The sequence below is a fragment of the Palaemon carinicauda genome, chromosome 45, assembly GCF_036898095.1.
Source record: "Palaemon carinicauda isolate YSFRI2023 chromosome 45, ASM3689809v2, whole genome shotgun sequence".
NCBI classification, from domain to species: domain Eukaryota; kingdom Metazoa; phylum Arthropoda; class Malacostraca; order Decapoda; family Palaemonidae; genus Palaemon; species Palaemon carinicauda.
Window position 1 is genome coordinate 45368142 of NC_090769.1, and position 18397 is coordinate 45386538.

General features: G+C 36.8%; 1 protein-coding gene across 2 annotated transcripts in view; it reads right to left on the reverse strand.

Moving 5' to 3' along the window:
• Positions 1-18397, reverse strand: part of Mau2 (Mau2 sister chromatid cohesion factor) — a 700592-nt gene that overhangs the window by 103669 nt on the left and 578526 nt on the right. For both annotated transcript variants that reach the window (XM_068367342.1, XM_068367343.1), the window contains exon 8: positions 14357-14452. In XM_068367342.1, coding sequence (XP_068223443.1) covers positions 14357-14452 — 96 coding nt within the window. The remainder of the gene's footprint in view (positions 1-14356; positions 14453-18397) is intronic.

Genomic DNA, 18397 nt, shown 5'->3' on the forward strand with positions numbered 1-18397 from the left:
AGCTGAATAAAACTTCTAGAATACTGTGTAGTATTGAGCCTCATGATGGAGAAGGCCTGGCTATTAAAATTAACTGCCTGCCTAGTATTACGAACAGGATAGAATTGTCCAGGAAGATCTGAATGTAAAGGATGGTCAGAGTTATGAAAAATCTTATGCAACATGCATAATGAACTAATTGAGCGACGGTGCCAAAGATTAATATCTAGATCAGGAATAAGAAATTTAATAGACCGTAAGTTTCTGTCCAACAAATTAAGATGAGAATCAGCAGCTGAACACTATACAGGAGAACAATACTCAAAACAAGGTAGAATGAAAGAATGAAAACACTTCTTCAGAATAGATTGATCACCGAAAATCTTCTAAGACTTTCTCAATAAGCCAATTTTTTGTGCAATTGAAGAAGACAAAGACCTAATGTGTTTCTCAAAAGTAAATTTGCTGTCGAGAATCACACCTAAAATTTTAAAAGTCATACAAATTTAAAGAAACATTATCAATACTGAGATCCGGATGTTGAGGAACCACCGTCCTTGACCTACTTACAATCATACTTTGAGTTTTATTAGGATTCAACTTCATACCCCATAATTTGCACCATGCACTAATTTGAGCTAAATCTCTATTAAGGGAATCACCAACCCCACATCTACATTCTGGGGATGGAATTGATGCAAAGAGAGTAGCATCATCTGCATATGCAACAAGCTTGTTTTCTAGGCCAAAGCACATGTCATGTGTATATAGTATGAAAAGTAATGGGCCAAGAACACTACCCTGTGGAACACCGGATATCACATTCCTATACTCACTATGGTGCCCATCAACAACAAGTCTTTGAGACCTATTACTTGAAAAATCAATAATAATGCTAAGAAACGACCCACCCACTCTAAACTGTTTGAGTTTGAAAACAAGGGCCTCATGATTAACACAGTCAAAGGCAGCACTAAAATCAAGGCCAATCATACGAACTTCCTCACCATAATCAAGGGATTTCTGTACAGCATTGGAAATTGTAAGAAGGGCATCACATGCTCCAAGGCCTTTACGAAAACCAAATTGCAAACTAGGGAATAGATGATTACCTTCAGGAAACCTATTAAGACGTTTTGCCAGAAGACGTTCAAAAACTTTAGATACTATGGGAGTTATGGAAATTGAGCGGTAATCAGTGGGACTTGAACTACCACAAACACAATTACATGGAGGAGTAACATTATCAATTCTCAAAGTGCTAAAAGCTCCTCCTCTTGCTAACTTGCGCAAATTAACAGATAACTTTGGAGCTAAGAAATCTGCTGTCTTTATAAAAAACAAAGGAAAAATGCCATTTGGGTCTACACCTCCATATGCATCAAGGTCCATCAACAGAGCTTTAATCTTTCGAGATCAAAAAGCTAAACTAGTTAGTTTAGCCACAAGAAAACAGGAATGAGGAAGTTCAATTTTTTCATTACTCTGTTTACAGTCAAAAACATCAGCCAACAGGGTTGCATTTTCCTTTGGACAGTGAGTGACTGAGCCATCTGGTTTTAGGTAAAGGACGAACTGTTGCATCTACACCAAAGAGTGCAGATTTAAGAGTAGACCACCATTTATGTTCCTGAGATGTACCAGAAAGGGTTTCTTTTATGGTTAAATTGTACTCCTTTTCAGTTGAGGCATAAACTCTCTGAGCAAAATCTCAAAGCTGAGTATAGTTGTTCCAGGTCAAATCTGATCAATTACCCTTCCAGAGATGATAGGCCTCCAGCTTCTCCAAATAAGCACGTCTACAATCATCATTGAACCACGGTTTGTCCTTCACTCGGTACCTTAGCACACGAGAAGGGATACGCCTATCTATTATGTTGACTAGATTCTCATTCAAAGGGATAACAGGATCTACACTACTATATAATTGTGACCAATTCAAGCACAAAAGATCATGCAAAATCCCATTCCAGTCTGCTTGGGATTTCATATAGATTTTACAAGAGTATGATATATCAGGTACAGGCTGCTCAGTCTTCACTACTAATGAAATCAAGGCATGATCAGATGTCCCGAATGGAGAACCAACCTTACTAGTTATAACGCCAGGGGAGTCAGTGTTTACAAGGTCCAAGCAATTACCAGACCTGTGAGTAGCTTGATTTATGATTTGCTCACAGTCTGATTCAGAGGCAAAGTCTCACAGTCTGATTCAGAGGAAAAGTCTAAAGCTCTTAAGCCATGGCGATCGGTAGGAGAGATAGAACTTAACCACTCCCTATGGTGAGGATTAAAATCACCAACAAAGACAAAGGAAGCCTTTCTATCATCTTCTTGTATCTTAGCCATAATGGTAAGAAACAATCGATGATAGAATCATCCATGTCTGGATTCCAGTAGATGGAACACAAATAAAAGTTGTCATGCCTGCCACAAACTTTTATTACCTGAATCTCATGACATCCACATTGATAGCAGGACTTATGAGAAGCAGGGTACTCAGTCCTAATATACACAGCTATTCCCCTGGCCCTAGGGATGGCATCACATTTCAAAATTATTGGCTTCTTAAAACCAGTTATAAGGAGCTCAGATGAGTGCCTCATATTAGAAACCAAAGTTTCTGAGCACAAAAGAATATCATACTCTCTGGACGCAACTGTAAGGTATTGGATATTTGCATGAAGACCACGAATATTGCAATACAGAAGATGACATTGACGAAATCTAGGACGCACTGGGCCCGTATTTCGCTCAATGTCTCCAGACAGCAGAAGAATGAATAGAAATAAAAATGAGACATCATACTTAAAAACTAGACTAACAAGAATTATAACAAAAAACAATATGTACAGAATTATAAATAAAGTGATTGATGAAACCCATAGACTATAGTAAAAAGTCGGAAAAACTGGTCAACATGGAGGAGCCGATGCACCATGCAAGGCTAAATACCCTCCAGGATAGCCACTTCAACTTATCTTAAGTATTTATGGCAGCCATCTTAGATTTTACTTTTAACAGTTCTTTGCAAGTATAAAAGAACTTGAAACAATTATTGACATACTATTTTATCAAACCAAAATCATTTGTATGACTAATGTTGTTTGCATACAGAAAAACGTAAAAATTATAATTTGTACTTTTTTGTTGGCCTTTTTGGATATTATATTTCAGCAAATTTTTACCTAGATTGGACCCAAAAAATAGACATACACTATTAACATGATCTTTTAATAAAACAAACTTTAATTTGTCAATAATATTGTGTTTCTGTACAGAAGAAAAATGAAAAAAGGTTATCTAATCATTTCTGGAGGTCATCTTGGATTTTTTATTTTTTTCTAAAAACCCTCAATATTTTCAAGGTGGCCATTAGATTCTGAATGAGCAGGTCAAGATTGTATAGAAACTACAAAAAAATATTGTATATGTAATAAAACAAAGTCACATGGCCCCTCCTGGAACTAAATGGCATGCTTGACAGGTTCTGTTAAAAGAGATTTATATGATAGTATAGTTGAAGCATGGAGCTTTTTCTCTTCAAAGAGAATTAAGTCAAGTCTGGGGTTAACTAACATGGTAACTGACTCTGTAGAAAAGATATCCTCGTCTTCCATACAGATTGTGAATGAAGATCTCTTGCAGCACATAAAAAAAAAAAAATCAAATTGTGGGCTGAGAAATCTTCCTTGAATTTACGGGAGAGAAAATCCAAGAATAAAGATTATGGATAAAAAAGCAGGAAGCAAATGTGGTCTACCTTCCTACATTCTGATACAGCTGTACGGAGAACAGCAAGTGTATTCTTGGTCTCAAACGAAGAATTAATGGAAACCACGAGTTCTTGGGCTAAAGGGTTGGTATTGCTACAGCTGTCCATGAAATATTCTGAAGGATATCAGATCCTATGAAATCAAACTTATTGGAGGAACATGTAAATCGACGATTATCTGTTCTAATCTAAATTAAGATTATCTCTTGCCACTGCTTGAGAATCCCCATTCGGAGCTATATAATGGAAGTTTGTAGTTCTCTTTTGTATCAAACAGGTTTACTTGGAGATCCAGAACTAGCTCCAAAACCTGAAAAGAACTATGGTCCAGTGTCCTTTCCATATGCAGGAATGTCTGCTTGGATAGTGCGTACTCTACTATGTTGACTGAACTCAACAGATGGAATAATGAACACATTTCTCTCCTGAAGGCACTTCTTTATGGGATAGGCCACTGCACTGAGAATTTTAGCAGATCTCCCTTTCAGATATAAAAGACAGCCACCTGGTTGTTTATAATGTTTATATCCAATTACCTTTTTGGACAAATTCCCTCCCATGTCAGAAAGACCGCCATCAGTTCCAACACATTTATGTGAAAAGCTGTAAACTGATTAGATCATCTCCCCAGCCTGACCTGGTAATCAAGGGAGGGGCCAATGGGAACACCTGGCAAAGGAATTTGGCATCATCCATGACCCGAGAATCCCTTTGCACAACAGGTAACTTAGACAGAATGTCTCAAAACCTTTTCCAAGTCACCCTTCTCCACAACCAATTGAGGTCTTCTATTCTGTTCTTTAACATCGGATTTTCTATCGAGGCAATGGGAAGAAGACCTAAAATCTTCTCCAGTTGCCTCCTGGAAGAGAAGCAGCTCAAAACCATGGTTCTGATCCTGCTTAGAATTCTTTGTGGAGATGATTTTGTAAGGCTAGTGTGACTTTCACCATATTCACCAACTTTACCACTGAGTATCCTTCTTGGAATTAGTCTTGACTTTACAAAGTTGATAAAAAACTCAAGGTCTTGAATTCAGAACCTCCAAAACCTGATTTGTGTATTTGAGACATAATTCTTTTGTTTTCACTCAAATCAGCCCATTGTTTACTTAAGCTATGATCTGAACTACCTGCTACCTCAGGAGTTTGATCTCTACCATACCAGTTTTGTTAACATTCTTGGGGTGATGTTGAGGCCAAATGACATTTCTATGGACCTGTACACCTCAATCCCGAGCCAAGACCTTAGGAATGTTTGGAAGTGTTTGGTAGTAGTAGGTTGGCTAGGGCACCAGCCACCCGTTGAGATACTACCGCTAGAGAGTTATGGAGTCTTTTGTCTGGCCAGACAGTACTACATTGCACCATTCTCTCTGGTGACAGTTCATTTTTCCTTTGCCTACACATACACCGAATAGTCTGGCCTATTCCTTACAAATTCTCCTCTGTCCTCACACACCTGTCAACAATGACCTTACCAAACAATTCCTCTTCATCCAAAGGGTTAACTACTGCACTGCAATTGTTCAGTGGCTACTTTCCTCTTGGTAAGGGTAGAAGAGACTCTTTAGGTATGGTAAGCAGCTCTTCTAGGAGAAGGACACTCCAAAATCAAACCATTGTTCTCTAGTCTTGGGTAGTACCATACCCTCTATACCATGGTCTTCCACTGTCTTGGGTTAGAGTTCTCTTGCTTCAGGGTACTCTCGGGCACACTATTCAGTCTTATTTCTCTTCCTCTTGTTTTGATAAAGTTTTTATAGATTATATAAGAAATATTTATTTTGGTGCTGGTGGAGTTCTTAAAATATTTTATTTTTCCTTATTTCCTTTCCTCACTGGGCTACTTTCCCTGGTGGATCCCTTGGGCTTATAGCATCTTGCTTTTCCAACTAGGGTTGTAGCCTAGCTAGTAATAATAATAATAATAATAATAATAATAATAATAATAATAATAATAATAGAGACATACCAATAAGTGATTTTAGATGTATAGTACAGTTCCAAGTTCCTCGGTGTAGTAACTGGCAGACATGCCGAACGTTCGTCATTTATAATGGATTGCATCAGATGCATTTTTTGAGGAGGGACAGGTCGAGGATCACTCTTCTCTCTAAGCTTAGAGTTTTTCTTTGGTGCACTGAATAGTTTGCTCTGGAAATTTTGAAACCTACACCTTTCGCTGACTCATTTCTTCAACATCTTTCTTACAAAGGAGTTGAATTCCAGGATCCTTGCCTAATGAAACTTGTGGCGTGGTGGGTGTTTTGTTATCCATGACCAACTGACACCTGTCAAAACAACTTTGTGTTCACCGAGAAAAGGTCCAACATTCCCGAAAATGATGAAAATGAACCCTAGCCGGAAGATTCTCCGTGATGGGATCCTCTGTAACCATTTTGTTTACTAGCTTCCCTGTTTCCCTTCTAAGATCTTCAATGACCTCCTTTTGTTCTAAAACCAAAGATTAGGCTCTGGAACAAGGCCTCGCCTTGGGATAGGTAACTTTGCTATCCTCATCCCTCTCAAGGAAACCTCGGCATGGGACAAAGCTTGATATAGGAAATGGGAGCTGGCCTCTTAAGTGGAATATATTTTAGGCTAAACCTGGATCTTATAGGCTATGGACTTCTGAAAAGAAATTTTCCTTTTCTAAGGAAGAGCCAAAAATCTTTCCTCCATTCTCTGGAAGTAACATGGCTATTGCCTCTGCATTGGCTTTGGCTCTGTACTCGTGTGCTTGGGGGAAGAGCAATTTGCACATTGGATCACTGTACAAAATATTCCTCTACCTCCCTTTCTCCAGACCAAAAGCAGCTAAAATGTGGTGCTTTACTCCTGAACTTTGCACTAATAAAATTCTGCAAGGCTTCATAGAAGCACTTACACAATAATTTGACTATCACCAAAGTGGCAATCTGAGATCCCCCTACAGGCCAAACTTCCAAGGATTCCACAGCAGACACCAAGTTGACACCTTTAAGCAGCAACTCCCTCATTGAGTCAGCTGCTAATTTTGCTTTTTGGCCAGAAAGAGTTTTCTGGCATGATTCTGTCCTTCTGACCACTAAAGCACCAAGTAAACTGTGGTCAGGAAGAAAACCCCCAGCATCTGATATTGCTTCTTCTTAGTTATTGAGAGCCGACTTGTAAGGCATCAGAACAATCTCCTCGGGGTTAGCTAGGGTCATGCTCTAAGAGGTGGATCTTTGAATCACCACCTTGAGTCCAGAAATAATGTAAGGTTTACAAACTCAATGTCATTGAATAGAAAATCTGTATTCATACCGAAAAACATTCAACTCAGGTCAGAATGAGCAACCCCAGTACCGAGTTTTCATGACTTGGAACGAAAGGAAAGACTCCCCAAGGACCCTTTCTTGAAAGCTAGCAACCCGAAGGCACAACCACAGTTAGTAATGGAAGGGAAAGACCCCACACGAGTCTGCAGGAACGGAAGAAAGAGTTCACTTGGGAGTTTCCCTTGAAAGTTGGTAACCCAACAGCTTAGCAACTGCCAAATCCAAGAACCAGAAGAAGAGCTCCCATAATAGCCTTCCTTGGAAGATGGAAACCCGAAGGCCTAACCACAGCTGGATCCCCAGGATGGAGAAGGAAGGAGGCAGAGGGCACGTCAACAGTGCTTGGATGGGTCCCATCTTGAGTGAGATGACCATAGAGGTAGAGGATCATTGCCTCTACCATTCTAGCTATCAGTGAGGTGTCCACAGGGGACACAAGTGTACCAAATCCAGGTGGATCAGTAACCTGTTTAGAGGAATCCTGACCTGGATCCAACCTATGTAGTGAAGTGGTTGTCGAGATATTCCCAGAGGGATACTTCCTTGAGTAACCCATGGGATACATAATAACATCTTCTCCTCTTTGAAGTCTTGATCATCCACGGATCTAAAGCCAAACACATGGACAGAGGCCTAGTCTAATAAACCCCATCTCCAAAACCCCTAATTGCTGAAATTGAGATAGCAAGACTATTATCATCATTATTACTAGCTAAACTGCAACATAGTTAGAAAAGCAGGATTCTATAAGCCCAAGGGCTCCAACAGGGAAAAATAACCAAGCGAGGAAAGGAAATAAGGATAAAAACATACTGTATAAGAACTAGTGAAGAAATAAAATAAAATATTTTAACCCTTTTACCCCCAAAGGACGTACTGATACGTTTCACAAAAGCCATCCCTTTACCCCCATGGACGTACCGGTACGTCCTTGCAAAAAATGCTAAAATTTTTTTTTTTTTCATATTTTCAATAATTTTTTGAGAAAATTCAGGCATTTTCCAAGAGAATGAGACCAACCTGACCTCTCTATGAAAAAAATTAAGGCTGTTAGAGCAATTTTAAAAAAATATACTGCAAAATTTGCTGGGAAAAAAATAACCTCCTGGGGGTTAAGGGATGGAAATTTCCAAATAGCCTGGGGGTAAAAGGGTTACGAATAGTAACAACAGATCTTTCATATATAACTATAAAAAGAGACTATGTTAGCCTATTCAACATGAAAACATTTAATGCAAGTTTGAAACTTTTAAAGTTCTACAGATTCAACTACCCGATTAGGAAATCATTCCACAACTTGGTCATAGCTGGAAAATAACTTCTGGAATACTGTGTAGTATTGAGCATCATGATGGAGTAGGCCTGACTTTTAGCATTAACTGCATACCTAATGATACGAACAGGATCGTACTGTCCAGGAAGATCTGAATGTGAAGAATGGTCAGGATTATGAAAAATCTTATGCAACATGCATAACAAACTAATTTAACAATAGTGCAGGAGATTAATATCTAGATTCGGAATAAAAAATTTAACAATATCATTATTATTATTATTAACATCCTTATTATTATTAGCTAAGCTACAACCCTAGTTGGAAAAGCAAGATGATATAACCCCCAAGGGCTCCAACAAGTAAAAATAGCCCAGAGAGGAAAGGAAATAAGGAAATAAGTAAATTATATGAGAACTAATGAACAATAAAGATAAAATATTTTAATAACAGTAACATCAAAATAGATATTTCCTATTCTTATGAAGCTGGTCTAGTGTAGAGTAAATACAGTAGTTTATTCATGATTTTATTTAAGATTTCATATGTGCATTGAAGAGGTTAGCCATGAGTAAATACAGTAGTTTATTCATGATTTTATTTAAGATTTCATATGTGCATTGAAGAGGTTAGCCATCTCTTAAAACGAGTTCCCCTCATGTAGGTATAAGTTTATTATGTAAATTACGTAGTCGTTAATTTCAGTGTATTCTTCATTCAAGTCAGTATATGTAAATTTATATCATTTTTAAGAATTAACTTTTTATTTCTCATATGTTTGTTAAGAAGTCTTACGTAAGCTGTTTGAGAGTGTTATGTGACCATACGCGACAGGAACAAGGGCTTATGTAATTTTCTTTTATACTTTTATGAGGTATTGCGTCATGTTAGAGAGAAAATACGCAACTTATATATTAGGCCACGTGTTTTGGAAAATTCCTGAAAATCCTAGCATTAGATCTTGTCTTTTTTTTATTTCGAGGACAAAAGGTAGGCAGTGCTAGCTGAGAGTGAGTTTGTCTCACTGTTAGGTGGGTACTCGTCCGAGAGAGTAGTTTTTGGCAACCTCGCGCCCTTGGGCCAGCCCCCAAGCTTCCAAATCTTGGTCCTCGAATGTTCTGGAAGTAACTATGTCTTATATAGGCACCCCAGGGTTGCATAGCAGCAGTAGAGAAGCAGCCGTCCTGTGAAAGAGCCAAAGTGCCTCCCTCACTCTCTCTCAGTACCTATGGTGTGTCCTCTCCATTCTGTGCCCCTACATAAATCGTGTGTTGAGACGTAACAAAAGAAGTCAAAGGTGATCTTAAATTTATTGTGTTGGGGTGAGTGTTGGCATTGTGTAAAGTTTAGTAACTGGCCCTGTAGTAAGGTGGAAGGTATTTGTATCGTGATCTGGTTATCTATTTTCAATAAGTAACAAACTCAAATATTGTATTCGGATTAAATTTCAAGTGAAACAAGTGATTGTATAATTTTCATAAGTATTATTTCTATTGTCTTAGTCTAAGGTTTATTCAGATTTATTTCAAGTCAAGTGATTACAGTATATAATTTTCAGATCGTAAAACTTTTGTCTTAATCTAAGTTTTGTTCAGACTTAATATTTCGAGTGATTTATTTGTTTTATGTAAATTCTTTTCAAAGCGTTTTAATTTATTTAGAATATATTTATTTTTGTAAAAAGTGTATTATTTCAATCATCAGTGTTTATTTCATACTCGCTCGTATCCTGTAAAGTATTGAAGTAAGAGGTCATTTAAAATAACATACATGCATAACCCAAGGCACTTCCCCCAATTTTGGGGGGTAGCCGACATCAAACAAATGAAACAAAAAAAAGGGACCTCTTCTCTCTACATTCCTCCCAGCCTGGCAAGGGACTCAACCGAGTTCGGCTGGTACTGCTAGAGTGCAACAGCCCACGCTCCCCCGTTATCCACCACAGATGTTTTATATATTGCTGTCTGGGAGTTATTTAACTGTCTCAGAGCTCGGGTACTGTATTAATATTTTCAAGTGTAACAGATTTAATGTAAAAACAAACAGGTGAGTTTGTAACTCTAGAGGTTGTATAGCTTGCCAGTCATAATATATATCACATTATATGTTTGGTTCCTAAACACAGAATCATCTTACAATAATATATTAACTTTAAAAAGACTTATGTCGGCCTGTTCAACATTAAAACATTTGCTGCAAGTTTGAGCTTTTGAAGTTTAACTGATTCAATTACCTGATTAGGAAGATCATTCCACAACCTGGTCACAGCTGGAATAAAACTTCTACAATACTGTGTAGTATTGAGCCCCAGGATGGAGAAGGCCTGACTCTTAGAATTAACTGCATACCTAGTATTGACAAACAGGATGGAACTATCCAGGAAGATCTAAATATAAAGGATGGTCAGCGTTATCTGAAATCTAATGCAACATGCACAACAAACTAATTGAACAACAGTTCCAGAGATTAATATCTAGATCAGGAATAAAAAATCTAATAGACTGTATTTTCCTGACCAACAAATAAAGATGATAATTAGCAGCTGAAGACCAGACAGGCAAACAAGACTCAAAACAAGGTAGAATGAAGAATTAAAATACTTCAGAATAGATTGATCACTGAAAATTTTACAAGACTTTCTCAATAAGCTATTTTTTTGTGCAATTGAAGAAGACAAACATAATTTGTTTCCCAAAAGTAAATTTAATGTCGAGAATCACAGCTAATTTTAAAAGTCATACGGAGTTAAAGAAACATTATTAATGCTGAGATTACGATGTTAAGGAGCCACTGTCCTCGACCTACATACAATCATACTTTGAGTTTTGTTAGGATTCAACTTTATACCCCATAATTTGCAGCATGTACTAATTTTGGCTACATCTCTGTTAATAGATTCAGCAACCCCAGATCTATATTCAGTAGATGGAATTGATGGAAAGAGAGTAGCATCATTTGCATATGCAACAAGATTGATTTCTAGACCAAACCACATGTGTGTATATAGTATGAAAAGTAATGGGCCAAGAACACTACCCTCAGGAGCACCAGATATCCCATTCCTATATTCACTATGGTGCCCATCAACAACAACAACTTAAATCTATTCCTTGAAAATTCAGTAATCATGCTAAGATAAGAACTACCCACTCCCAATTGTTTGAGTTTGAAAACAGGGCCTCATGATTAACATGGTCAAAGGCAGGCACTCAAATCAAGGCTAATCATATATACTTTCTAACCATAATCAAGAGATCTCCGAGATCCTTCCTGGGTAAATACTAAGTAAGCCCCACAATATTAGATAATCCTTTCACCCACATAGAAAGGAGGAAAATGGTCTTGGCTTTCACGAGTTTTGCCTTAGACACCTAATTCCGAGTGGAATTGATTTACAACAAAGAAATGAAACATTTTTCAGCAGAACAATTATAATGCACAGGACAATACTTGTGACCCATTTCAAGTTATCATACCATACAGAGATACATCTTGGTTAATGACACCCATCTGTAAAAGAAATGTTTTAAATGAAAAATCCTCTCTATAAACTCTCTCAGAAGGGGTTAGGAAGTCTCCGAACCATTTCCTACTGTAGAATGGCCACCAAACTAATAGAGCTAGCCTCACAACACAAAAAACCACTTATCTAAGATATTCATTTCAGTAAGAACAGCTGACTGACTAGTCAGGCCAATCATCTCATGGTCATACACCCAATTGTGGGAGGACAGGAACATCTACCCTTCCCCCTAAAATATCAAGTATTCTAATACAAACATCTATATCGGAATACAGTCTAAAAAATTGGTTTTAAAGAATCACTGTGACACAGCTGAATAAGTAGACTAATCCTGCCTCAAAAAGTTAATGAACACTGTTGGGATTTAGCTAAAATTAGACCAGAAACTGTAAGCAATACAATTAAAAGTAATAACATTCACCCTTAACTCAGAGAGCCTCCAAGGTTATGCCAGCCTAGCCAAGGTGTAAATGCCCAGAGTTAATCTTCCCCCATATTTCATAACTGAATGCTGTAATTGCAACTTGTTGATAATGAAATGAAGATACCAAAATGGCACCAGAAATCAACAAACACCCTTTTATGTTACTGAGAGACAAAATGTATAGGACAGTAAATATACTTCCCTTTTGAAGGTTAAGAAACAAACACAATTAGTTGAATGCTGGTGCTAACCAACCATGCTTTGAATAATTAAGCCACAGAGGAAAAAAAACTTTATTATAATTTTCATAAGCTACAAAAGAGTATAGTACATGGGTGTATATCATACAAGTTCACACGCGGGGAAATTTCACTAAAAATCTTCTCTCCCTAATATTAGCTCCTCCTCCTGTCTTCAGCCAACCAACAAAGTTTTTGGGATTCTAGCCTTTATTTCTAAATATGTAAGAGCTATTTTGGTCTTTTTATGTTACCATGAAATAATCACATCACTCTCTCTAGCCAATTGCAACATTCCCTGTCTTAGGCATTACTCGACCCAACCCCTGCTAACACCCTCAATTGGGAGACATGTCATCCTACCACCAACCAAAATACTTGCTATTTTAAGTCCTTATTCATGATTATTTAAGGTCCATTTTAGTGTACTCAATTCTAACCTCATCACCAACCAAAATACTTGCAATTCCAGTCCTTATTAATGATTATGTAAGGTATTTTATTGTTTTTCTATGTTGTCACTGTTCAAATCACAGAGAAAGTCTCCCTGGCTTAGACTACAAGTCCCACCCATAAGACGAAAACTTAACAGTAATGCAAATTGTTGACATAAGAGATTTATCTTTTTCTTATGTTATTCCTTTTTTATCAACTACCAATTCTACAAAATAATATAATCTTCATGTTTTATACAGTATATTTCATATTAGTATTGTTCATTGTTTTCTTGAGTAAAAGTTAGCCTATTGTGATTATTTCCATTTATTGGTATTCTAGACAGTATTCGTCTTGTTCTTACATGCGCAGTCTACTTCAAAGCCCTTGAAATACCCAAAACCGGAATGATCCACTTTATAATCACAATCATACGCAAGGTGGAATTACTGACGAACGAACAAACCTTATTGTCTAATGAACTAAATTTATATTCTCTCTCTCTCTCTCTCTCTCTCTCTCTCTCTCTCTCTCTCTCTCTCTCTCTCTCTCTCTCTCTCTCTCTCTCTCTCTCTCTCTCTCAGTAGACAAGTTTGTTTATCATATGCCTTGTAATTATAAATTTTTGTAGACATTTTATATCAAAGGAAACATATTTTTTAACATTTCTTTATAAAGTTAAATATTTTAATGACTAGTTGTCTCGTACCGAGGGGTTAATACAGTAATCTTCTTGAAGTGATTTGATCACACAAAGATATGATTGTGTATCCTTTAATGACTTAACGTGAATCAAGGTTGATGGTTTGCTACGACGTAGGTATGCCAGCAATGACTGAGAGGATGGTTCCTTTTCTGTGATGCCGTGCATGACGTCACTCATAGCAGAAGACTTTCAGCTACTGAGGTGATGTGGCAAGTTCAAATGCGCCTGAACTTACAAGGTCTTCTCTATATACTACACAGTGAGTCCATGCTTTGTGCATTGATACACAGGCCCAAGAGCAGGGGAGACAATATTTCTTTGGTAATCATGTTGTATTTGATTCCCTGTTCTAGCCTTTCACAGGAAAGTCCTTGGAGACCACCCAACACTTTAACCCAATAAAAGGTTATGTAATGCACTATAACTAAGCACCTAAAAATAAAGGTTTATACCTGGAAGTTTCTAAATTATTAATAGCACATTTTCATAAGAATATAACTGTTCAAATATAATAACTGAGTCACAAAAACAAGTTATGAGACTTAGAGGAACGATTCAACAGGCAAACTAGAGAAAATAATTATGAATGAGTTAACATAATAAAAAACAAATTGACTATGTATATAGGAGTTGTTGCTTAGTATGACTATGTTAGTGATAAAAACAAATGAAGGCAATTCAAGATATGCCAATCATACCCTTAGAGCAGCATTAAATTGAAGTTCTGCAGCTTCTGAATTGTTCATACTCATAGAATACACTGCCAACAATGTGTGCAGTTGTGCACGGTGAGCCTGAAAGGTAAATGAAGAGAAAGCTTAATAATTGAATTCTAATCTACATGTTTATAGGTTAGTTAGTCCATCAAGAGAAACTATACAACTAACATCAAAATAGAATAATATGGTAATATACAAAGTGAGGAAATTAACTTCCTCAAGAGTTGTTGAATACTAAGGACAACTAGGGAGATGGGGATCTGAATGCTGCATGTATAGAAAGCTTGTGAAAAAGCTGATGTTTAAAATCAAATTACTCAATCTAAAATTTTCCTTGAATTAACCTGAAAAGCTCTTTGCATAAGAGTATTATTTCAGCAATAGCTGAAAATAGCCATTAAAGTTTCTGCGAGGTGTAACTACTCTCCACTAGTTAGTCTGGGGGAAAGTGATGGTGGGACCAGTATGTAAAAAGAGCTTCAGGATTGAATAGTTAGGAAAAATACAAATTATTCCCAATTTGCATTTGTTCCAACAGTAGATACAAATCTCATGCTCTTTACATAGGAGACTCACCCATGTTGGGTGGAAGTCCCTAATACTAACTGACTGGAGACTGTCCCTGCGTGTCCCTCTGTGCTACCACATTTAGAGGGAACCCTGACACCTCATGATCCTAAAAGGATGACTTGGGGAACCAGTGCTATTACTATTGTTACTAGCTAAGCTACAACCCTAATTGGCAAAGTAAGATGCTATAAGCAAAATAGAGAAAAATAGCCCAGTGAGGAAAGGAAACATGGAAATAAATGAACTACAGGAGAAATGATGAACAATTAAAATATTTTAAGAAGAGCAAAACATTTATTTTACATAAATCAATAGAGTATACTGCTTCCGAATTGATAAAAGAATTTCTACGTGTCCATTAGCCAGTTCTTAGTTCTATAATCAATTCCATTTTTAACAAGAGGTTCAGTGAAGGTCTAGTAGGAGTCTCTGATATTCTGAAAAGATGGATCAATGGAGATGTTGATTATTTAGTTTTCTTACACGTAGCTTGGTTTTTTTTCTACCAGTTTTCTTATATTTTTTCCTATATATTTTCTCTCGTCCTTCTATCACATTTATCTTTCATTTCTACTCTCACTATTCCTTCAATACAAAATTGTAATATAACTTCTGATGTCTGAGCTTTAATTTCCAACAATCAATCTTTTCTCTACTTACCCTACATTTGCTCAACATTCCTCCTTCCTATCACACTGGCATGTTCTTAGCTTTCACTGTATGTTAATTAATAATTCCTGTTATACCTATTATAAGTTATTAATTCTTTGTTAAGCCCACTCCAATCGGCATCATTAACTATTGATATTATGATGTCCGATAATTACTAATCATTCATTCATTGGTTCTCCCTTCTTATCACAATGTCATAGTATTTAAGATGAGTTTCCCTAGCCTTACCTTTTACATTACAAATACCAAACATTGTTTTATATCTTGACTCATCTCAGTTCTTTCAAACAGTTCCTCATTCTTCCTCAAGAGCCCAATTATCTGCCTATATAATAGTAAAAGCCTGGCAACTGTCTTACAAATCTTCAATTCAAGTTTTAAATGGAATTTTCTTGTGTAAAAAACTCCAGTTACCTCTCTCCATTTTTGCCATGGTTCTTTTACTGTCTCACTGCTTTCTTAGTATCAACCTCCTCCTTTATTATTGATCCCAAGTAGTTAAACTCATTATCTTCTATTAACCAATGTAGACACACATTTATTCTATTTCTAATCGTCCCGCTATTTTTTCTCTTCCTTCTATTTTTTTCCTCTTCCCATTTCCATTCATAATCACGCGATGTTGCTGATGTTTTAGACGGATCCTAATACCGAACAGATAATGGCAGGATTACCGTCACTCAGCTTCGACAAGATCACCTTTGCAGACTCGGTAATACCGGAAAAAAACAAATTCTAATAACATTCTACGTCTCTTGCCACACACACACCACAGAGAGAGAGAGAGAGAGAGAGAGAGAGAGAGAGAGAGAGAGAGAGAGAGAGAGAGAGAGAGAGAGAGAGAGTTCTATGGTAAATCACCTTTGACCGTGTTAATCATGAAGCCCTTATTTTCAAACTCAAACAGTTGAGACTGGTGGGTATTTTCTTAGCAGTACTACTGAATTTCCAAGTAAAAAGTCACAAAGAGTTGTTTTTGAAGGGCACCATAGTGAAAAGAGGAATGGGATATATGGTGTTCCTGAGGGTAATGTTCTTGGCCCATTACTTTTCATACTAAATGCATATGACATGTAGTTTGGCCTAGAAAACAAGATCGTTGCATAGTTATTATTCTTATTAGCCAAGCTACAACCCTAGTTGGAAAAGCAAGATTCTATAAGGCCAAGGGCTCCAACAAGGAAAAATAACCCAGTGCAGAAAATGAATAAGGAAATAAATAAACGATGAGAAAAACCAACAATAAATTATTCTAAAAACAGTAACAACATAAAAAAAGATATGTCATACATAAACTATAAAAAGACTTATGTCAGCCTGTTCAACATAAAAACATTTGCTACAACTTTGAACTTTTGAAGTTCTACTGATTCAACTACCCGATTAGGGAGATCATTCCACAAATTGTTCACAGCTGGAATAAAACTTCTAGAATGCAGTGTAGTATTGAGCCTCATGATGGAAAAGGCTTGACTTAGAATTAACTGCCTGTCTAGTATTACGAACAGGATGAAACTTTTCAGGAAGATCTGAATGTAAAGGATGGTCAGAATTATGAAAAATCTTCTGCAACCCGCATAATGAACTAATTGAACGACGGTGCCAAAGATTAATATCTAGATCAGGAATAAGAAATTTAATAGACCATAATTTTCTGTCCAACAAATTGAGATGAGAATCAGCAGCTCAAGACCAGACATGAGAACAATAATCGAAACACAGTAGAATGAAAGAATTAAAACACTTCTTCAGATTAGATTGATTAATGAAAATCTTAAAAAGGCTTTCTCAATAATTCAATTTTTTTGTGCAATTGAAGAAGACACAGAACTAATTTGTTTCTCAAAAGTAAATTTGCTGTCAAGAATCCCTCCTAAAATTTTAAGTCATACAAAGTTAAAGATAAAGTTATCAATGCCGAGATCCGGATGTTGAGGAGCCATTGTCCTTCACCTACTTTCAATCATACTTTGAGTTTTGTTAGGATTCAACTTCATACCCCATAATTTGCACCATGCACTAATTTTAGCTAGATCTCTATTAAGGAATTCAACAACAACAGATTTACTTTCAGGAGATGGAATTGATGCAAAGAGCGTAGCATTATCTGCATATGCAACAAGCTTGTTTTCTAGGCCAAACCACATCATGTGTATATAGTATGAAAAGTAATGGGCCATGAACACTACCCTGTGGAACACCAGATATTACATGCCTATACTCATTAAGGTGCCCATCAACAACAACTCTTTGAGATCTATTACTTAAAAATTCAATAATAATGCTAAGAAACGACCCACCCACTCCCAACTATTTGAATTTGAAAACAAAGGCCTCATGATTAACACAGTCAAAGGCAGCACTTAAATCAAGGCCAATCATACGAACTTCATGACCACAATCAAGGGATTTCTGTACAGCATTGGAGATTGTAAGAAGGGCATAATATGTTCCGAGGCCTTTACGAAAACAAAATTGCAAACTAGGGAATAGATGATTACCTTCAGCAAACATATCAAGGCGTTTTGCCAGAAGACATTAAAAAACTTTAGATAATATGGGAAATATGGAAATTGGGTGGTAATCAGTTGGACTTGAGCTGCCACAAACACATTTACATTGAGGAGTAACATTATCAATTCTCCAACAAGTGCTAAAAGCTCCTCTTCTTGGTAACTTTCGCAAAATAACAGATAACTTTGGAGATAAGAAATCTGCAGTCTTTATAAAAAACCAAGGAAAAATACCATTTGGGTCTACACCTCCATAAGAAACAAG